Source organism: Dermacentor variabilis, chromosome 5 (assembly GCF_050947875.1).
Source record: "Dermacentor variabilis isolate Ectoservices chromosome 5, ASM5094787v1, whole genome shotgun sequence".
Taxonomy (NCBI): Eukaryota; Metazoa; Arthropoda; class Arachnida; order Ixodida; family Ixodidae; genus Dermacentor; species Dermacentor variabilis.
Genome location: NC_134572.1, coordinates 127,027,433 through 127,051,097, shown reverse-complemented (window position 1 = coordinate 127,051,097; position 23,665 = coordinate 127,027,433). Strand labels below are relative to the sequence as shown.

Sequence of the window (23,665 nt, the reverse complement as noted above, 5' to 3'; positions counted from 1 at the left end):
CAGACATATTCACTTTCTGCAAACGGGGGTGTTTATTGCAGTGGATAAAACAATCAGCCTTGATCGTGGGGTCGTAGGTTCGAAACACCATCACCATCGCTCTCCATAAGGCCTTCACCGATACTGTTCTCCTTTGACGTTTGTTTTCTGCTGCCGGTACAATACATTCGCATGGTTCAGACATATTCACTTTCTGCAAACGGGGGTGTTTATCCCAGTGGATAAAACAATCAGCCTTGACCGTGGGGTCGTAGGTTCAAAACACCATCGCCATCGCTCCGCGTTGTGAATTTATTTCGTTCGATACATTAATTTCTTTGCAGCGATCACGTACGTGACAAGACGGACGTATGCGCTTTCTTGTTGGGCGGGAATAGAAATGCATACACTCTTCAAAATTATGCGGATCCCACGCACTGTAGGAATACTTTTGCTGGTTACGTTGATTGATGGTAATTGGCCGTGATGTTAAGTTCTTCAGCGCTTATCGCAATACGAAGGTGGTGAGCTGATCCTAAATGTTGGCTTGCGAGCACCACTTGTGTTTGTCTAAATGGCACACAACACACATCGAGACGTCTTTGTTTGAGGCGTCGTTGTGCGCCATTGTTCATAACGGGCGACAAGGCTAGCGCATTGCGCAGCGCATCTTCGCGGAAGCGTTATACTTTAGCAAAATCATAGGGCTTTACGCATGCAAAGCCCACGATCTGATTATGAGGCACGCGACAGTGCGGGACTCTGATTTCGTCCCCGCAGAAATGCGTCGGCCGTGGTCGTGATCAAACCCGCGACCTCGAGCAACTACATTGCCATAAAACTACCACGTCAGGCACAGTATTCATCTGATGGGCGGCAGCTTTTGTAATGTCGTCTAGATGCTGCGGTGATTTAATGCGGCTTTCCACCTGCAAGCCCAGCGTCAGTTGTCTGCTTAAAAATTTTCCCTGGGTTTTATTTTTCAGAAATAGTAAAAATTACCGTGGCTGTACCTCAAATTTATGTTTGTCTAGCTTACCCGCACCTTCTGCCGTCTATAACAGTAGTGCATCTGCTTCCATGTTTAGTAGTAGCGCAGTAGTCTTTATAGGAGTAATGTCGTGTATAGTAGTAGTGTCCGCAGGCAGGCACACCTTCGGACGTCTGCCTAAATGCGAATCCTAAAATACGGGATGAGCAACACGGATTCAATGAAACGAGTCAGCTCCTATGAAGTGCGCATATGCCGTGAGCTGGGGGAGAGACAGGTGAGTAACATCACACATCAGCTTTTTTGTTTTTTTTTACGCATCAAGCGCCGGCCCACCATGAAACGCAAATCTCGGAGTTCCTTTGTGAGCGAGACTGCCGGCGCTATGGTGCCAGCATTTACAACGTTCGCACTGTTTGAGCATTGGCGACGTCCCTGTGTTGACGGAAATGCTGCACAATTTTCTCCTGAAAAAGATAGCGCAGAAGCGTATCTAATTATGGGTGAACGACGTTCTATAAGCGTGCAGCAGGTGTTTCGCTGAGAAACGACAACGTGCTGGGCGAGTGGTCAGCGCTGTTTCAAAGAAACGAGTCCACGCCGGTCCAAATTTTGCTTTCCTTATCCGTCATGGGCAACGTTTTCATTAGATTCACGTTCTCTCTGTTCGCGAAAAAGAAGAAATTTTGGAAATACTGGACCGAGAGCGTAGTGGACGCTTTCGTTACTGTGTAAAAACAGCCAAGGCGAGCTTGGGTTCACCCATTTGCAGTTCCACTGACGCTGCTTTTTGGCTGCGCTCAGCTGTTTGTGTTACCAATATCCGGAACTTGCCAATGAGGTGGCTATGAGAGAGAGAGGGAAGACAGGGAGGTTAACTAGAGGTTGTGAAGGTTGTTTACCTACCCTGCGCAGGGGAAGGAGTTAGGGATTAAGACGAGAAAGAGGAGCGCAAGGGCGTGAGAGAGAGAGAGAGAGAGAGAGCAGGAGAGGCGAGTGCAAACAAATCGCTTATACGATACAGTGGTAGAGGGCGGCGTTATTAAAGACTGTCCTGAAGCCCCGTAGACCACAAGAAACTTAGTAGCGCGAATAAGGCCTTATGCACGGATGTTCTTTGGGAGCACTGGCCTAGAGCTTTCGGTTCATATAGTGGACGATTGTCACATTAGTCCATCACTCTGCACATCTCTTACCCCTCGGCACTATAGTGTGGGCAGACACAGATAACGTGTGCGAGCGTCTCCTCAAAGGTGCACGTGCCGCACGAGGGGCTGTTGGCCATTCCAGTAAGGAAGGCACAATAATTTGTAAATGCTACCCCTAGCCACAGACGGTACATCGTGGTCTGTTCAGGTCGTGGCAACCCAGGCGTATATGAATTTGCATATCCGGAGACAACGAACGCAAACGAGGCATGGTGAAAACATTCGAGCCCAACAGGGGGAAAGTACATTCGAGTGCAGCGAGTGTCGTCTATTCCTGCTTGTCTCCACTGTGTCTGTGTTTGTGCGCTGCTTCACCAGCAAGGTACTATGATCACTCACCAACTAGCCCAACTTTCCACGTTACTGAACTTCATTTCCATTACAACGGGCCCTTTTATCTGTTCGAACAACTTCAAGCAATATGACCCTAGCACCCTGGCTACAGTTATGGCGATATGCGTTTGCAAGGCAAGAGTGGCATCTTGGCATGTAAGGTACAACGTATGCCCCCAGGAACTCGAAACCATGTGCGGTTTCCTTCAGCCATCTTCAACACACTCAAAACGCATTTGTAGGATTGTGAAAGCCGAATTATGGAGACAAGCAAGACATTTCAAGGATTCCCTGAGAGTAACGTGCGCCTTGCTTCACGGTCGAGAGCACAACAGACGCTTCAGGGAATGGTGTAGGACGTCCGACAGTTTGGCGGAGTGGTTGTGGGCGACCACGAGACCACACCTACCTAGACCAAAGAAGCACAGACCACCTGAGCGCAGGGTGGTCACCTTGGGAGACGCCACCGTTTCCGAGAACTACAAAAGGATTCTTGGACTCGGTCCGAAGTTCTCCTTCGAGCCGGCTTTCACTCCACCAGAAAAAGTAGCACTGACCAAGACCATGGCGCGTCGTGTGGCCGAAGAAGAACGTCCACGTTTCATTACAGAGTGTATGGATGTGCTATCCAGGACAATGACCGTCGACAGAAAAGAGCAACACGTAAGGAATCTAGTGAACTTTGGCGTGAAGAACGATTTACGGTTTCTGACTTCTGACAAGGAAGGTTGTTTTGTAGTTGTGCCTGAAGGTCTCTTCCAAGAGAAGGCGATGACAGCGGTCAGAAAGAATTTCGTACGTGTCGACGTAAAAGCTAAAAAGGTGAGGGATAAAGCAGTCACATTACTCGCAAGCAACAATTTTGAGCGACTTGCTTCTGTAGTTAAGCGCTCGTGCAACCTACATCTCGAATTGTTTTTCGTGGCAAAAACACATAAGGTTGACGTTCCGTTCAGAGCCATAGTATCAGAAAGGGACTCGTGGCAGTTGGTTGTATCTTCATTCCTTCAAAACCACCTTAATGGCTTGATAGTTACCGATCCGTTCGTTTTACCAAACTCTGAAACGTTAGTAACGTACTTAAGCACGTCTAACCCTGGACGATGTGAATTCTTCAGCATAGATGTACAGGATTTGTATTACAATATTCCGCATGGTCCCTTATTATCGAGTGTTAGGCACTGTATAACGGAAGACAACGACGAGATGGAATTTGTCAGCAAATGTGGCGTATCAGTTAATACATTTCTTGAACTATTAACATTTTACCTTGAGTCCACCTTTGTAATGTGGAATGATGTTATGTACAGACAAAAGTCCGGTATATGTATAGGCTCAAAAGTAGCTCCGGTACTCAGCACAATTTTTTTAGGTAGTATAGACAAAGCGATAGTTGCAAACCTTAAAGACTTAGCGGTAAAAGTGTTCCGCTTTGTGGACGATTTTTTGGTTATAATCGAACATGGTGTTTTGGACGTAAGAATGAATGAAGTCTTAAAAGTGTTCAAGGACAACAGCCAAGGACTGGCTTTCACTGCTGAGTTGCCGCAGAATGGCAAGCTACAATTTTTAGATTTGGCGTTAACTTCCACACCGGACCACGTTTGCTGGTCATACAATCCGCGATCAGAAAAACCCTTGCTTAGTTATAACTCGGGACACTCTAAAATCGTAAAAAGTGGCATAGCTTTCTCGTGCCTGAGGGCTGCCTTAACTAAGTCTTGCCCGGAAAAAATAAAAGAAACATTCAGCCAACAGGTTATCAGACTAAAGAATGCAGGGTATGAAAAACATGTACTCTGTACATCAGCGTATAAGTTGATCCGTTATGTGCGCAATGGCTATCAGAAAGAGCGCAACAGACTAGAGATTGACAGCAAAAAAATTGCGTCACTACCATATGCACACAAAATTGCGCATAACTTAAAAAACGTAGGTGGCAGATACGGTCTACGAGTAGTTTTTTCAGCGCCTAACAAACTCGGAAAAATATGTGCCGGACTGGATCGTAGAGTTTCAACAAAAGTAAAAGAAAATGGACGTAAGTGCACAGTCAAGCACAAAAAAAACTTGTCGAGTGCAGGTCTTCTGTAGTCTACTGTTTGCCCATATCGTGTGGGAAAGTATACATCGGCCAAACAGGCCGTTGTGTAAACACGAGACTTTTAGAGCACAAAAGGTCACTGGGGGGAAACATTCATTCCCATATTAAGGGGCACTGCTCGCAACATGGGTGCTGGCCGCTTTACAATGATGCCACAGTTTTATCACACCATAAGGATCAACTAACCAGGGAAATAATCGAAGCATTTCATATTCACAAGAGGGGAGAGGGTTGTATCAGTCAGCCATCTGTCCATCTAAGCCATGGTGAGGTTGCGTTTTTGGAAGTACACTAAAAAGAAGAGAAAAGAAAATGTGTAATACAAATGGTTGTTAGGGTTGCAACAAATTACGATAGGATTGCACACCATGATAGATAAGTGCAATGCCTTTGACGCCCGAGTATGAGCGGGCAAACGATATATATATATATAAAAAAAGCCTCTAATCTTGCCATGATTTGCGTTGACACCTGAGGGTGCGCAGGTATATAAACTTGAAGTATGTGTTCTGAAATAAAATAGTTGCGAGTACAGCGAGTGTCGTCTATTCCTGCTTGTCTCCACTGTGTCCGTGTTTGTGCGCTGCTTCACCAGCAAGGTACTATGAGTACATTCAAGGCACATCAAATGGAAGCCAGCAGCACTGTCTGTTCGCCAAAGCGGAATCAAGACACATTGGCCCCTTTCATGTGCAAGCGGGAGGCTTCGTTGGCATGGTCATTCCCGCTGATGTCGCAACGCCCTAGAAACCATTGGCAGATTGTGTTATGTTGCCGGAAAGCTTTGCACGTGTCTATGGTCACACATGAAGTTTTTCTTTATTTCTTCAGATTTTGCCGGGATGATGATTGCAGCAGCCGAGCTGTTCAGTTTTACCGATCCATATGTGTAGACATTTTGCCGGAATCAGTGAACGTTGTATATGTATTGAAAGGTGACTTGCTTCAAAGCTTAAAATAGTGCTCAAGGTCTAGTTTTAATGCCCATAACTGAAAATTGTACTTGCGGTAGGTGCAGTCACCACATTTGGGCTGGTAATCATGTAGTTGATGTGAATCGTGCTGGCATGTAGGACTGATGTCTTACAATACTTTCGGCAAATGTTAAATGTAGCCTCTTTGCTAGCAAGCAAACACGATTTTCCAAGGGAATCCTAGTCAGATGTCGGATGTGTGCTCTCAGGACATCTGTAGCAATGTAGACTGTCATACGGGAATCTCTGGCAATGGCCACTGGCGCAATCAATCATGCATTTTTTTCAGAGATCAATACAATTTGAGTGCTTGGTCTAGCGCAGTCTGAAGTCTGCGAACACTTGTAGTGCATGTACTTCCTAGTACATGCGATCTGAACCGCAGAAAGCCTAGAATAGCGTTCACATAGTTGCAACATTGATAGTACTGTAGCGCCCCAGGAATTTCCGGCGAGAAATACGAGAAGATCCACATTGGTGGCCAAACACTTTGTCACATACATTACGTGAGGGCTCTAAGAGAAACCTCTATCAATGATGACGAACAAGAAAGTGGTGCGTTAGCCTGTATGATACATTTCGGCCATTAATCCGCAAAGCATTCGGGGCCATCGCTTTGTGAGTAAAAGCAAGGAAAACACTCTTTGCAGGTGAAAGCTCCGGGCCTTGCGTTCTCAGGTACGTTCACACTACCGTTGAAGCCTTCTGAAATCATTCGGTGACTTGTACACGTGTCGCTCCTGAAGCCCATATGCAAATGTCGTCCGCATGTAGGGAGCGCTGTACGATTTCTGGCAACGAATCGGCTCGACTAACGAGCACCAGGTTGAACAGGGTAGGGTTTAGTACACCGCCATGCGGTACACCATGCCTGGCACGCGGCTATGAGAGAAAGGACTAAATTAAAAGGCCTGCAGCGCAGTTGTTTCTGGGCTTCTGCAACCTAAAGGAGAGCACCGTTACTCCGTGGTAGTTCTTACAGGCTTCATTGGAAAATTAATCTTTCCGTTGCGCGCGGTCTAGCGACGCTCGAACATCCAGCACGGTTCTCGTGCTCGTCTGTTGTGCCTCCCCCAGGATTGGCGAATTCGTTGATATTTTTTTTGCGGGTTTTCGCCGCCGGTACATAATGACTGACTGCGAGATTGCTTTTGACAAGACCATAAGTTACATAAGCGAAATGCACAAACTTTCCTCATACTTCGGCTGCTAGAAGAAAGCTTATTTCGAAGGCAAAACATTTGTCAAGCTGTGCTCGAAAACGAATTCGAACGGGTTCTTGCGCGGAAAGTGGGGCGGCCTTTAGTTAGAGAGCGTGCATTGCGAGGCAATTCATGTACGAGTCAGTCCCGAGCTCGTGTTCTCCGGCATTTCTTCTACCACTTGTCTGGCAACCGAAAACTTCTGAACTCGAAATACCGATGTCTCGGCTAGAACGTACTCAAGCTGGCGGCATTTAAAGAAATAAAAACATAAATGGTTTCCAAGGGCACGCTCAGGACAGTTCCTATTCGCTGCCAAGAAAGTTTATAAGTATGTCATTATTCACGGCCGTCGTTAGTACCTTAGCACATGAACTCCAGAGAACAAGCTAAACTTTTTTCTTTAAGTTGGCTGCGACGATGTTTGTGACAGCGTGCGTGGAGTTCCACTGCGTTAGACGACAAAGGACGATACATCATATTAAGGCTGAACTAGACTTATGATACATTCTCCTTGTTATTCCAGGCCACTCCTTTGAAACAAGAGTTGGTATTTGCAAAGTCTTTCGTAGGAAAGAGGCCGCGGATCGTAAAAGTTGGCGTCGAACAACATCCACTGCAAGTGAAGGGACTGTGAACGAACTCTTTCCACGAATAATAATTTGTGTGAACGCAACTCCCTTTCAGTGCACAGACGAAACATGAGAAAAAGATAGTTTGGAGTCAAATGAACTAAACGTATACAGTTGGCTACCTTACACGTCACGCGAAACGTGCCTGACGTAGAAAATACGTACTGGTTCGGAATGCGACTCAGAACTTCAAAGTATGGAGCCTCTCGAATGGCGAATCGAGGGATTCCTCCACGCTACGCGCCGGCCAGAAACCATACGGGTTAGGCGACCACATTTACTACAAAGCGCATCCCACGATGGCAGCAGCGCGGTTACAAGGTGCGCAGGTTCATCCGAGCATAATAGGTTTGCCCACGCCACGGGCGGTGCACAAAGATATCGTTTGTGGACATTGTCACCTGAAGGCCGGTTTGTTCACCACCTGAGCCAGCCACCGTTGCGTGGCCCGATTGACGGAAAATAGGTAGTTACCCTGACTAAACGACTCGCTAAACGAGTCGGCTGTTGGGGGGTGACGGTCGTGTGTGGCGCCGGCATGCCTTTAGTCCCTTTTGTCTCTGCCTCCCTCGCCCTACTCCGCCAAGGCCGCTTTGTGGGTTCAATTATTCTGCTAGCTGCTTGTAGGCACCAATCACGACCGACTGGTGCACGTGACGTCCTGCATGCTATATATACGCGCGAAGATGAGGCTCAAATTCAGCCTGAGGCGGGCAGATGGCGTCGTAGAGAAGGCTTGTCTTCTGGCCACTCTATAGCGTTGAGTGATGAGCGCGGAAGGTCGCGGACGCGAACAACCGCTGCTTTGAGTGAAACTTGCATTCTCGATACCTCCAAGGCCATAAAGTTAGTATACCTACGCTGCAGGAAAATCTGGGCGAAAAATGTCGCAAACACAAAGGCGCCGCCATGTTTCTATCTCTCATTTTTGTAGCGCTAGAAACATTTAAAATACTATGCAAAAACAAGCACTTACACGTAGCGTGAACGCACGGGCAGTGTGTAAAGTTCAGTCGAGATATTTTTCAGAAAGATCGAGTGGATATTCATGAAATATTGATGTGAAATTTACAAGGCGAGAAAAAACGCCTTTGCAGGCGTGTGAACTTTATGGCGACACCGTACTGAGTTGGGCTCGGGATCGCGTTGCTTGTGCGCCTTGTCTGAAACAAATCTCGACGTCAGCGCACATGTGCCTGCAATCTGTAGCAACTTGGCAGCGTCCTTGCTGTTCCTGATTTCAGCGTATGGGCGCTATGGCAAGCTTTTCCTCTAGAGTTGGTTATATTAACTGCGCGATCACGTGCGATCACGTGATCGCGGAGAACAATGTGCGGGATACTCATTCCGCCCGCTTATCCGCGTGCTTATGCCCACCGTAACACCTTGGTCGTACAAGTAATGTAGAATTGAGTGCTTTAGACTATGAATAACAACAATATAACTGAATGTGAAGAAGTGCAAAAAGATTACGCATGGTAATAAGGCATTAATTGAAAAGTGAGTCTTTGAGGGTCGTGTTGCAGAGAAAGAGGAAATAGCCTTTCGGACTCTGAAAGCTTGTTGTTTCAAAAGATCGGAATACATTCTTTCGCAACGTTGAACAAAACGTCACTGGCTCAATTAGCCTAAAGGGTTATTTTGCTGGTGGTGACTATATAAGCGAGAGTATGTTACCACCTACAAGAATATTATGCTGCATTTTTTATATATTTATTGGAAGATTTATGGCGTTCAATTGGGCCTACCTGCGCAACGTATTACCTAAATATCCACCGTTTCTATTGCCACCATACACTATTTATCACATTCATTCAATAAGTAACGTAGTATCTAAATATGGCGGTCGCATACCTCTTCTTACGGCGTTAGTTTATTCTATAGCACATGCATTTTGCAAGTACAACACGTACGCACGAGAGCGCATTGCACTTACAGAGAGAACAGGCATACGCGAATAAAACTCGCACAACCACGCGGGCGCGCAGGGCGCGAAAAAAAGAGCCCTACACAGCGCAGCTTGCGTGCATCGGTGCCGTATGAGGTGCAGGCTAGGAAGATGAGAATGCCGAGAATAATTCGAAAATACTTTGTCCAGCAGAGAAGCCACCTCGGGATGTGATCACGGTAGCGTACCATGGCTCAGTGATCATGCTACAGTTCCGACAAGCAACACCAGCGAACAATTATTCCCCGCGCATTGTAATCCAGCAGCGTTCAGCCGGCGCTGCTGGTAGCGGTCCCCTCGTAGTGCTGCCGACCGGCGGAAACGAGCAGAAGCGTCGTCGTCGCTCGAGACAAGACGACCACGTGAGAGCCCGCATGCACCACGTACACCATGCACTGTTCCGACGCCCGACACACGCGGAGGAGGAAGAGCGATGTTTACGCGCACGCATGCCGCGCTCGTAAGCACCACACGGAGTTAACCTCATTTGCGATGCAAATACGCGGTCTGCGCCGAAGAACGGAGCGGGTCAGGAGCAGGGCGCTCGTTTGGTGCTGCTGCTGCCACCGTATGGACGCCGGCACCGCCGTGAGCAGCGTGGCTGTTGTCGTCGTTTTTGTGCAGCAGCAAGGATGGAAGCACTGAAGTGAACGTTCATGTGGTTCTCGCGCGAATAGATCAGGTTACGTGTACACCTTGTAACGTCTGCAGGCTCATCAGTGACAGAAGGTTGGAAGGTTGCGCCAGTTGGTGCAGCATGATCTTGCCTTCTTTTATGCGAAGCATATTACTAGAGCTCAACCCAGCTCCTCAGGCGCGGCGGTGCCGCCTTCAATACCACGTGACACCGTGACGTCACGACAGAGGAGAAACGGGGCTCCAACTCGCGCCGTCGCTCGCGGCATCGCCTTCAAGGCTGACCACGTGACACCGTGACGTCTCGACAGAGGAGAAACGGGGCTCCAACTCGCGCCGTCGCTCGCGGCGTCGCGGCGGTAGCCTCTGCTAGACACTGACGAGGTGAGATGCCTCCTGGAGACAGAGCTGCTCGTTGGAATGAGAAGCGAAGTTTTCGGCGTGCTACAGAGACTGTTTCTAGGTGGCTTTGCTACGGCGCAGCGACTACGCGCCCCGCATCGGATGCGGTGAGCGTCGAGCAACGCAGCGTTCGGCGCGACAAGGAAATGTGCGCCTGAGCAAGCGCCGCACGCATGAGCCGACGCCGACGACACCGGCTTTTCTGCGACACGAGCTCCTTAATGCTGTCGCGTTAAAATATAGGCTAGTATGCTTCGCATCCTGGGCTTAACCTTAGCTAAGCCACAGCCATTTTTTATAACGCTATTCAGGTTGAGCGTACTTGAAGATAAGTAAGAGAAAAATATCACACTTTCGCCATATGAAAGAAGCAGTGGATGCAGTACCGACATGTTACAATATTAGCCGAAGTTTAAGACTCGTCGCTGTAGTGGCAGTATGAATTGAAGTAAACGTAAGCGGGCTAAGTGAAAACGAGCTGTTGTGCTAGGGGTCTTCTGTTTGAATCCTGCCATCGAAAAATGTCATTTATGTTTATTAATTAAAGCCAACGTTTTTCTTAGTGACTTTACCGGTCACCACTTTTTCTTATCTGGTATATTTTAAACCTCTCTCCTGGGCCAATCCCAGAGGTAGACGAAGAAGATTATTTTATTGTACTACAAAGATATACAAAATGACTGTGACGCTATGTGTACCTATAGCTGATATAGTTAGCTGAGGATCGATTACAAAATGATTGTGTAAGTACAGCGTTCGCGAGTACAATGTTAAGGGGAAAGTAACATCAGTGTGACATATAATATGAGCAGTACTTTGTGAGCACAATATTAATATGGCGACTGGTAGTCCCCAAAAGAAAGCGTCTCTTGAGTGACGGTGAAATATTTGGCAGACATGTAATCAAGCTGCGTATATTGTTCCAAATTCTTGCGCCAGCAATGGACATTGTTCGATGGCAATTAGCATTGTGGATTATCGAAGATTAAGATATTTTTGTTCCATCTGTCGAGTGTTACACCTGCGTTTTATAAAACTGGTGAGTGATAGGGTACATTCTTGTAAAATATTCTGTGCGCTAATGACGCGTTTTTATATTGCCTATCGATGTTAAATGGTATTACGTTGAGATTTCTGAAAGGTTCTGTGGTGCGTTCTTGGGCGCTGAAGCAATCGTTCGCACAGTACTTTTTTGCAGGACGCTACTTGCCGAACTATATGAAGCCTACGTGTAGCCCCATAATTCTATACAACGTATCAGGTGAGAGTAAAATACGTTAAAGTAGGATATACGGAGTGTCTGTAAATCGAGATATTTTGAAGTCTTAAATAACGTGAAGCATCCAAAGCTTAGTTTATGCATAGGTGATTAATACGAGTTGCGCAATGGAAAATGAGTCGAGAGTCACGCCAAGGTAAGTTTGTGCATTCATCTTCTCAATAACAGTTCCCACAATGTACAGCTCCCAGGTTTTAGGTATCACTTTTTGGTTAGAGGCGAAAACAATGTACTTAGTTTTCTTTGTATTTAAAACTAATTTGATTCTTTGAAACCGTTGAGGAGTTACTTGCAGTTGTTTATTAGTGAGTAATCCTACATCTTGACGAGAGCGCTGTGCTACAGGCAAGGTAGTGCCATTTGCATATAGAGCTGCTTCCGTGTGGGTCAAAGAAAGGGGATAATCATTGATGAAGATTGGAAACAAGTTCGGTCCGAGAACCGAATTTTGTGGTGCTGTCGTTTCAGTGAGTTTCCTGTCAGATTTGTTGCCAAGTATTTCGAGGAACTGAGTCTGCTGAGTCAAATAGCTGTGAAAAAGTTTTGAAGTTATCCCTATGAATCCATAGCATTCGAGCTTGTACTGCAAAATATTGTGGTACACTGAGCCGAAAGCCTTTCCTTATATCTAGGAAGATACCTCTGACAATTTTTTTCTTGTTCGAAGCCCGCTTTATTGTTTCTGCCGCTAAATTTACTTCAGTGCACGTCCGCACCAATAAACTTGCCTCATTTTCAGGATTGAGCTCTGTTGTTGTCTCGCGCTTATGATATTTAAGTCTGAGAAGATTTAAGATAAAAGGCATGTGCTGTCGGATTGTTAGTTTCATGACATTGGTTTATGACTGACCATTCTCAAAATTCTGAGGAATAAATTTGTCAAGAATGTAAGACATGACATGAGCAACTTTAGTGATAGAATAGTGTGGCAATAAAACACGCATATACAGCATGTCGTATAGCACGTAGTGGTTAGTTTGGCTAGGGCAAATCATTGAGACGTGTCGTTTTCAGTGTAACTTGACCAAGTTTTATGGTCAACAATTTAAGAAAGTAAACAGAATCTAAAAACACCTTCCACTTTGCGCTGCCCTTCCTGCATGCTAGCAGTGATAACGCAAATATTTCGGGAAACGTACGATGTTCGCAGATAAATGCTCCACGAATACGTTGATAGTGATTTAAGTTTGAGTCCAGCGCGAACCACGACAATTGACGGAAATGGGCAGGAAGCCATTGAAGATAATTTCATTTTGTTTAGGAAAATTTTAGTCGTTGTAGCGGAGAACATAACAACGAAATCAAAAGCACGCAGTTCCGATTTAGGTGTGCAATATAGATATTAGGCTTAGAAAAATAGTTGACTTCGGACAACGTTTCAAGGGTGGTTGTGTTATTTCTAAGTGATTTATGCTGGTGCGATGAGTCTGTAGAGCACCTTCTGTGCCATTGCCCATCCTGTGACGCTCAACGACGTACTCTACGAACTAAAATCAGCCTATTAGATAACAGGGTGCTCTACGAGGAAAAGGTCCTGGGACCATGGCCTATGGATTCTTGCATGCAAAAGGCCACAAAAGCGCTCTTGCCATTCTTGAAGGCTACTGGACTGGGCGAGCGCTTGTGACAGTGGATATTCCTCTGCGACTGACTCTCTGAATGACCGACTCCATTATATTTCTTCTCCCACCTTCTGATCTAATCTTCCCCTTTCCTCATCCCGAAGTGTAGGGTAGCCAACTAGGTACGCCCTTGGTTAACCTCCCTAACTTTTGCTTTTCGTTTCTCTTTCTCTATCTTTAAGCATATTAGAGTTTTTGGTGCCTCTGAGAGAGACACGCACACCAGCGGGAAAAATTAGTACACAAAATGTTATAATTATACTTCACGTTTCAACTCCGGTTATGACGCGTACCAGTGGCCTATCCACTCGCCCCCTCACGATCGAACCGTTCGGGAAACGAGCAGGAGGGAGTGCCCTCTTTAGCTGCCGCGGAGAAGAGGAGAAATAGATTTATGGTCAGTCACTAATGAAATGGGCGAAGCCTCGTGACACCTCTCGGTCTTATACGCCACAAAGAGAGAGAGAGATAGAAGTGGTGGGAACAAAAACAGGGTCTGTCTCCGCTGCGAGGAGCAATGATCGTTCCGCGGGTGCGGGGTCCAAAACAAAGACCTGTCAGCGGACCCGGCGACTGAGGTTCAAAGCCGGATTGCGGCCATTCGTATTGCCCGTGGGGGCGAGCGAACCGCGTGCACGTGCCTGGTGGCACACATGGCTCATTTTGCTTGCTACCATTGTATTACGATTGCGCCAGCCGGACGGAACGTTGGTTCGTCGACCGAGGGGCTCTCTCCACTGATTCGTTCTTATTTCTCATCTTGCGACAATGGGTGTCCATTAGTGACTGCTGCTGCACAGAGCGACCAGCCTTTCCGAGTGCAATTTTGCTCGTCTGCTCGAAACACGCAAAAGGAGCGCCAAGAATAGTTTTCCAATCTCCGTACGTTTTCACGTGGCCTAGACAAGACATTATGACACTGTTAACCTCGGAGATTTGAGATTACCTAACTGCACAGAGAGTTACAAATGATGTGGGACACATATAGGTGATCGCTTTCTAATGTCGCGTATATATTGGCTGAGTTACTTTAGGTTGCTGCGTCCTAGTATCGCCGCTTCAGTGAGTGTTTATGACGCTCGGTTTTTAAGCTTGAAATCATGGGTTCGATTACCAACTGCTGAGGACACATTCCGACCTGTGCTGAACGCAAAGACATGCGTTTACTTGTATCTTTTAGGTGCATTCTAAAGAATCTCAGACAGTCCACATCAGTCCATTGGCCTCAAGTGTGATGGAGGATAAATGAGAATGGTAATTATGCTGTATACTTAACCAAAGTATAAGTTAAGGTGAAGTTTGTTACATAGACACATGATACCCAGGCAACAGCAATAACGGGTCGCTGACATGATTTTGTGTTACTTTCCTAAGAAACCATGAACTTGACTTAAACTGGCGGGTAAGATAACCAGAATTGAAGAACAGGACTAAAAAGAACGCATAACGTTTAATTATTACGCAGCATCAGAAACTAAGATTATCTTCATTTCAAGCTCGTTGTTTTGGTGTAATAGAGCTATATATTACTCTACATTGAAACTTCTTATGCTTTACAAACTCCATTTTGTCTTCCAATACATGTTCAGAGACAATTTCGTGACCGGCGCAGTACTTACGCTGCATGATTTTTATTTTTGCGATGACGTTCAAGAAAAGCATACATGTTATCAATTAGCTGCATACCAACCATCACATCTTTGGTTTCTAATAACTCTCCTCACTGCTGTATATGCAAGCGCATCTAAATTTATCTTGAATTTATTAAACAACAAACATTCGACGGCGACATTTTTCTTATAACTAATATACGAGCAAAAAACTGCTGGAAAAGACTCACTGCTTCTAAATGCATTCGAAGCACGCGGCGCAACTATTTTTGTGATCTCTTGAAGGATGCTGGCTTATGTGAACGCCTTTGACTTGGCGAGGCATTCCAAACGCGTCCGCGAACTCACCGAATTTTTCTTTCCCTCCTACTACTTGCTCTGCTTCATCTTTCCATTCCCCTTTCCTGTCCCTCAATGTTGAGCAGCCAATGAAACGCATTTCTGGCTAACTTGCCTGCCTTTTCTCTCCTACTCTTCCGCTTGTATAGACAAAACATTTGTAGAATCATTCGGCATGTTGCGTCTAATATCTCGCTTCTCTGTCTTGCCCTTGAGCTCCCAAATTTCCCTTTGCGCTTTGGAGCGTGGCACTCTAATCTCGGAAATAACTTCTAAGATTTGTGGTCCCACAGCCGTCACGCACCGGGCCCATTGATAAGCTCTTTCCCGTAATGTGCCAAAAGACACATTAAGAAAAGTGGGGAGACCCGTTCCTACTCCTGTGCAATAACGGATTTAAAGCCAGTTTAAAGTAAATGAATAGGGTTTTGAAATATTACCCAAGGCGCTGATTGAAAAATAAATGTGGGCACAGTAACTGCTAGTGTCCTGAGGTACGGTCAATAGGAGCAGAAGCTCCTCGCATAGAGCGTTTAATGAATTTGCATTCCAATGTTATGCGTGACATGGGTATGGCGCGTTTTATTTCCGGGGCCCATGCTATGAAGGGTTGTCGTGATGGAAACCTTGATCCTGGAATTAGCTGGCTACTGGAACTGTAGCAGCCATGGAGGAGTATCGGGAATGATATTTATATGCCCCGTGCCCAGTTGGCGAAGGTTGCTCAATGCCCGGCCTCATCGGTAGGATAGGAACAAGGACGGGAGCACCCGCCTGCTTAGGATGGGACCCTCACAGGACCTGTTTCCCAATGCAATGTTGGCGTCGGGGACTGTAATGGCCCAAGCTGCTGGCACGTTTCTTGTTGCAAGGTGCACGCAATCAGCATCAGAAGTAAGTGGTGTTATTTCCGGAGATGGTGAAAAGGAAAATTGGGAAGCGAAACCTAGGGATTGCCGGAAAACATGGAGTGAGTCACACTCGTGGCATTGCTGGAACCAGGGCGCAACATTCCTCCAGCAAACAGGTTAGCACAGGGCGGGCTAGAGGGAAATGTTGAAGATGGTACTAGTATTCTGACTCCTACTGAAAAAGAAGGAAAGTTGGATGAACTTTCTATCGCGCGTCCCTTCTTTCGATGCGCGCTGTCGATTTGGGAGTGCAAACACTCTTTCCTCGGCAACCGCCTCATTGCATGCGACCTTAAAGCGATTTCTTGAACTACTCTGCGAGTGTACTGCAAGGACGCCGCGTCGAAGAACTTCTTTGGCGGAACGTTCTGCTAAGGGTTATGTCGTGAAATTTTGTTTTGTTTCACTGTTAGGGGAGAATAGGGGGTGGGAGGGTGTACTGTGGCTCGCGAAAATTTCTCAAGAGCAACTGCCCCTATATGACTGGTGCGGCAGTGTGAGGACGGACTTTCTACTGCTCATTGTTAGGAAAGCGCGAACTGACAAAGATGACAGAACACAGGACGCCATTGTGCCTTCGCACATACCTAACACAGAATCCACACCAAATGATCCAATTCACCATTTTGTTGAGCTCCCCAATGTCTAGCGTTTTTAAAAGTAAAAATCGACATGCATGACGGGAGTACCAACCAGAGATTTCCCCAGTGTAGAGTAGCAGACTAGAGCGCCCGAGCTCAGGTCGACCTCTCTGTCTTTCCTATCAATAAATTCTACTCTCTCTCTCTACTCTTCCTAGGGATTGACACGCACATGAACGTCATGCTCCTTATAGGAGCTTTTAAGAGGTGTCTTCTCTGACCCTGCTTACGCATTCCCGTAAGAGGCTGAAATACTCTATTTTACCATACTCGGGAGATATGAGAGCTTCGTGATTGACACAAAGTGCTGTTATTATATTTCAAGCTAAGACATTGGCAGCTAACGGTAATTAAGGTATTTCAGATCTGCTTCTCAGCCATCATGGCTACGACCTCTGCTCCTGGGCGAATACGCAGACAGTGGGCGATTACTATAGTAACGTGAATTAAACTTATCACGGTTGCGCGTCTTAAATAGCACGCAGACCGGCAGGGTTAGCCACTCTTACTTAGAATGTCTCTCTCCGAGTCGTGAGTGTGTCACCACGATTCCATCAATTCAGTCTATGCTACCAATGCGAGTACAATGCACGGCACATCTTCGCCCCATATACCATTTGTCCTTATAGAAGAGCGAACGGTTATAGACGCTCATGAATAATACTACTTCCCATGCTGTCTGGAAGCCTCCTCTTTTCAGTTCAAATGTACTTGCAAGACCAGATGTCAAGGTCTTATCACCCACTTGGTTTCACCCAGTGGAACATGGAGAGGCAGCCCTCGCGGCTTTAAGGGACCATGCTGGATTATATTGTGCAATCCTGTTGTTACGCCTTAAAAGAAGGTGCCTTCCATTTGGCTAAGACCTTTTAAAACACAAGGACGATGAGCTGAAGTTCAGAAATGAAATGGCGAAAAGTTTTGTCTTTAGGATGTTCGCGATTCACAGGAGCTCTCCCTGTTGACTGCCCTAAAAACGCTTCTGTGGCAGAATCATCTGCTATGTTGTTATCAGTGAGACAAAAGTACGCATCAGCCATTGAAACGAGGTACGGAAATCCCACTGTCTTGTGGAAAGTCCTATGTAGAACAAACTGGCTACTGCGCCAATAACCGAATGAAGGAGCACGCTAATGGCTTCAATGCGCATCTTTGAGTGCACTGTAGAACCTGCTCTTGTCAGCCGAGATGTTATGATGTGAAGTTCCCGGGCAAAAGTAAAGACACAAAGGCACGCCAGGTATTGGAAGCGCTTATTTACGTAGAAGAAAAAAAAAACGTAGTGCTTTTGCACGTTTGAATTCTTCTCTTTTGTACAACGTGGAGCATATCTTCTTTACGTCAATAAAATCATGTTGATAGTTCCGATAATTGACCTCGGTATTCTGTCCGAGGTGGCTGCAGTGCACCTGCGTGTTGGGAACAATAAATATACTGTATTTCGATGCATTTTGAATAGATTTCTCGTAGCTCCTCTGAGATGCCTGCGTGACGTCCTTGTGATTGTGCCTTCGCATTACAATTATGTTGTTAAACGAACGCAATTTCAATGAATTTATCCTAGGCTGTATTGACATTAGAATAAAGTAAAAGCAACGCGTTGTGTGTGCACACATTTATGTCGAATACGTGTTCTAACGTTTTTAGCTTGCAAATACTATAGACACAGACGGGATAAGTCAAACATCAGCGCCGCTCTTATTTTTCCCGTGTCAGTGACTTCTGCGCGTTAGGTCGTTTGATCATGAGATACCAGTTAGCCCGAACTTTCGCGTTGTTGATCAACATGAAATGGCATTGCAACATCATATGGCATTGCAAAAGATTTTGCAGTATCTTCCATGCTTGTGAATGTGCAAGTGTAATTGCATGTATGTTCAGGAACGAAGAGATTAGTTCTGGTGTTAAGCTTCTGTGATGATTAGGCCCATGGCCAAACCAAAACTTCCTAATTGGTACCTTGACTAAATGGACACTCGCTCACGCCACGAAAGGTGCGAACGACCATTCGCAGAGAAAGCAATTATGCGATGAGCCGTGCCCGTGTTTCCGCGTACCATCCCATACTGGACGCAAATTGAAGAGATTCATCTGGCTGTCAAAAACGTACCGCACTAAGAAAGGGTCGGAGTCATAAGGGGTGGCGTGGACGCTGGCCGTTATGCTCCACAAGTTGCTTGGGTCTGCATCACGGCTGTCAGCAAATTGATTACAGGCACGCCCCGTATGCAGTTTCCTATTATCGCGTGTACATACGAAACGGCACGGGAATTACAGGGATGGTACTGATTTTGGTAAGCAAGTTTTCGGCAACAGGGAACAATACGACTCATATGGAAGGTTCCATTTAGAGAGTTTGCAATTATTACTGTGTTCGTAGGGAGAAACATTTGGGGCGATCATTTTTGGAGGCGCTCGAACCGTACCCGCCGAGTATTGGGTCGAAAGCATTTCTTTTTCGGTGAAAAACTCGCTATCGGATGTTGTCCGAGCACCGACCTGTTGTCCGTAGCACCGACTGTCTATCCGACAGTATGCAAATTCCTGAAAACTTATTGAAACAGGTCACGAGCGTTTATTTCTGCCTGAAGGAGAGACCAACCTTCTCAAAAGTTTCCTTTTTTTCATTTTTGTACAGCTCCAGAGAAGCGTGCTCAACGGAGGTGTCGATAATGGATCTCACCCCCACGGACTTCGAATCACCACGGACTTCTAACGACAGTCCCTCGAGCAGGAGCAACTTGGTGCGCGTTCCGCCGCACAGCCGCTGACCCAGGCTTGAGTGGTCCAGCTCGAACGCCAGGTCTCTAAGCAACCTCAGAGCAGCCAAATTTATCGTCACGGCGACGTGGCCATTGGCACCCTTGCCCACATTTCAGCCAAAGGCGTGGTTTCGCACACACAAGAACAACAAGACTGGAATCAGCTGTGGCCAGACGACGATGACGACGTGCAATGCCGATGTGTGCACGACAACTCACACATCACGTGCCACGAGTTGAACTAATTATAGGTGTTGGTAGGGAATATTCGGCACAGCCTAAGGACAGTTGGAGGGAGGGCGGGTCATCGATACCTAGCACTGATTAGACGAAGGCTTACTTTGTTATAAAGTTGCTAAAAGCAGAGGAAGGATAAGGAGTGGATGTTGTTGGAGGTGATGAAAAGCTGAAAGCACAGAAAACCACGAGTTGCGCGCGACTGCAAAATTTAGCAGAAATATTCACGGCAGCGTACGTTACTCGTGTACTGTGTTTTTACCAAGCTACCAAGGTGGTTCAGGACCCTTTTAATCCTGTAATACATAACGCACCATCTCTATACTGCTGCGCTTGCGGCTTCAAAATTCAAATTTGCGCGCGTGAAACACAAGTAGCGATATTAATAGGCTGGAGCCAAATGCGGTTGTGAGCAGCTTATTAATAGGATTGCTAACGGCGGTGCTAATTAGCTTTATTGATAAATTTTATTGCTTTAAGCACAAATGTGCCCTCCATGGCGAGAAATAAAGGTGAAGTTTTGAAAATTTTCTGTGATGTAGAACTGTGCTTGAGCACTGCATAGTTAAACATTCCCCAATACTGTTGGCTTCTATGTTGTTGGACGCTTTGAAGAGCAAACTCTGCAAGGTAAGTATTTGAAAGCTCTAGCAACCAGCGGCCTCATAAGCGTACAACGAAGACTGAAGTGGCACGAGACTTCTACTGCAATATTCAACATGCACCTTGAAGACATACCACAGGTAGGGCCCATTAAATACATCTGGATTACTTATGACGAGTCTTTCAACTGGCGCTTGCATATTGATTAAGTAGTCGGAAGAGGTACACCTGTCATTGGCATATTGCGTAGGCTGTGCAATCAACCTATAAGAAAGAAGAACCAACCAAATATATATCACATGTACATTCGTGTTGCTTTGTAGCTTGGTTGCGCACTCTCCTCGATTGCTCCACCCTCGTCTTCACTTGAAGTGCTGTGCGCTTGGGCTTAGCATAGGGCTTCCTTAAAGCTGTTGCAAATATTCTACATCTACAATCGAGAGTTCCTTCTCTGTTTTGCAGCTACCGCCTTTCCGCTCTACAGACGTTCTTGAGAACTTACAAGTCAGCGCCAAGACGTTCGGAAACTATTTACAGTTCCGTCCCAGCGTAATTTTTGATGCGCGTATTTCGGATATACTTCTGTCCCGGCAGCTCTTATTCTATTAATAATGAATTCAATGCAATTTTTTCTTATGATCCAAAATACTTCCACATAGCATTTTCGTCATCATTGCGACATGTGCGTACCTGTGGACTACATAAACTAAAAGCTGAGAAAGTTCAGTTAAGCTATCGGCACAACCTCCGCATGATTTCATTTATGGGTATCTTCTCTGATACGCCCAGTGAAATATTTTGCCTCGTGTAAGAATGTTTAGGAGCTTCGAAATAAACTTGCCGTTAGTTAACGCCGTGCGCGTGTACTCTCACGCTGCTTTCCTCATTAACAGTGTGGTGGTCCCTAAACTCCCTTTATGAGCTAGCTAAGTAGCGAAAACATTTGCGGCGCTCCCGGCGCACTTTATTGGAAAGCGCCCACTTCAAGCTAGGAGCTGCTATGTTCGTCCGCCATGTTCTTCCTCGGCCAGTCCAGCTGCGGAGTTCGATGGCGCTAGCACACTTGTTTTCTTGCTTGTGCAGTTCTATTGGCTACATATTTTCAGCGAAAGTAACTTTTGTAATCTGTCGTTGTTTGCGGGAGGTCATCGCACCTTTCCGAACGCTTCTTGTGGCCTGCTGCTGCAATGTTTCATTGTTTGCCTCAAGACAAAGATTAACGTATATTAAAGGCACAGATGGCACAACAATAGGCACAATTCACGTTTCGAAAAGCCCAGCATCCGTCGGAGTAGCGATTCCGCACCAGATTTGTCTATGAACAGCAAATTTGGCTTAGGGGTCGCATTGAGTTTGTACCTGAGCGTGAATGATGCGTAACTGCGAAGTGCGACATCCTATTTAAAATCTTTGTTGAGCTATGGTTGAATACTTAAACAGCAATGTACAGGAGACTAGGTAGGAGTTTTATTACAGTAGAAAACGAAAGTAAAATACACTGGCGGCCGCGCCAGTTGCTATCTGAGGTTTTGGGCATACTAGCTACGGCCGGCAGAAATAATAACGGTAGGAAGAAGATGGCTAGTGGATCGACTGATAATGGCGGGCAAGTACAGGGAAGAGGTATGCGCACTGTTTAATACGCACGAAAATAAGTTTGGACCATTTGTACGCGAGTGTCCAGACACACTTCTGAATTCTACGATGGCCGAGTGACCATTGCAACCATATGCAATAATACACTTCATATACTAAGCTGCAGGCACAGTTCTCAATTCTGCAACATACGAGCGACTGATCGAAACATCTGCCATAACACTCTGCATATAGAAACGCGCGCGCGTGCACTGCTCTCCAGTGAACTAAGCAGCCGCAGTACGACTACTCAGTTTCATCGTTTTTTGCCGCAATTGAACACCCACAAAAGGAAGACACATAAGGACAACGCGGGCCTTTTGTGTTTGTTCAATTCCGGCAAAAAAGATGTCGTTTAGCAAGCACCAACTAGGCCAACAAGCTGTCCTGTTGAAATCAGTTTCATCGCTCGCACCGTCTACGACAAAACAGCACGTAAATAACAGCTGGAACGCCCTACTGGCACGTTTTCCTTCTTGTCAGCACCTAACTCATTTGCCACGTTTCTTTACTGCATCTCGCAGCAAAGCCGTGACAACAAATTCACACCGTCCATGTGCATACAGCGCGTACAACCGCACCGCCGGAGCGCGTTAGGAACTTGGCGGTCGAAGCGAGCCGCAAGGGAAAGCATGGTAGGAGAGGAGGAACTTATCGCTGTTTGGCAAAAGGCGATCTAAGGGCTTTAGTTGCCATATGCGAAGGACACGTTCACAACCTACGAAAAAGCGCATTCGCACTTGCGTTGCCGTGTAGATGAGTATTCTACGAGCATCGACAGCGACAGAAACTCGCGAATCAACCAGCGAGGCCAACTAACTGAATTCCCTTTATAAACGGACTCAGCTATCCCTTTGACAGAGCAACTAAACCGCGTCCTCTCAACGCACATCGCTCATGCTCGTAGCGCAATACCAATCCAGGTCATGGATGTCTGAATTAAAATATATTTCAAACTTGTAAAACGATCGCACGATGCATTTCGCTTTAAGAACTCCTGCGCCACTACAGGCGCGAAACGCGGGCACACGTCAACCGCAGCGCAGATGCGTAGGCCGCGCCAAAATGCACGCTCTAGATTTCAGCGGGAACGCGTAGATAGCGTGACTCGCGCGCGAATAGAACACGTCCCATCTCGTCGGCAGAACAGCCTGAGAGAATGTATGCAGCTATAACGGCTTACCTGGCCAAGGTACTGGTCGACGAAACAATGGCTGTACCTGTGTCATTCCAGTAGCCGAGAGGGTGAAGTGTTCAGCTTGTACCCTTAAGGACGGTGGTTCGAATCGCAGTGCCCCAATAGTTCAAAAATTCACACATAGATGGGGGTGCTCAGGATCGCACAGCGACTTCGAGATCTGGATCCTAGGGTCGGCGTCGGCATTGCCAATGCGCGGACTAACGGCTGTCTGGGTGTCCGTACTGGGATCGGAGTAGCTCCGCATGATTAGGGTATCGGGCAGTGCGGTAGTCCATCGGAATATAGTGCAAAAGAGAAATTCCCGTGCCATATTTTTAAGATATAGAGCTTTCGAGAGACGTTTCGCAAAGCTAAGGCGATATTTTCACGGCCTATAGAACTACCGCTCTTCATCTGCGCCAATCCATTTGTTTAGC

At 46.4% G+C, this 23,665-nt stretch overlaps 1 protein-coding gene across 1 annotated transcript in view; it reads left to right on the top strand.

Annotated features, from left to right (window-relative positions):
• LOC142581964 (uncharacterized) overlaps nt 1-20,321 on the top strand; it is an 89,914-nt gene extending 69,593 nt beyond the window's left edge. Inside the window, exon 3 of the mRNA XM_075691399.1 lies at nt 19,450-20,321. Within this exon, the coding sequence (XP_075547514.1) occupies nt 19,450-19,484 (35 nt within the window). The 3' untranslated portion in view covers nt 19,485-20,321. The remainder of the gene's footprint in view (nt 1-19,449) is intronic.
• The last annotated feature ends 3,344 nt before the right edge of the window (nt 20,322-23,665 follow it).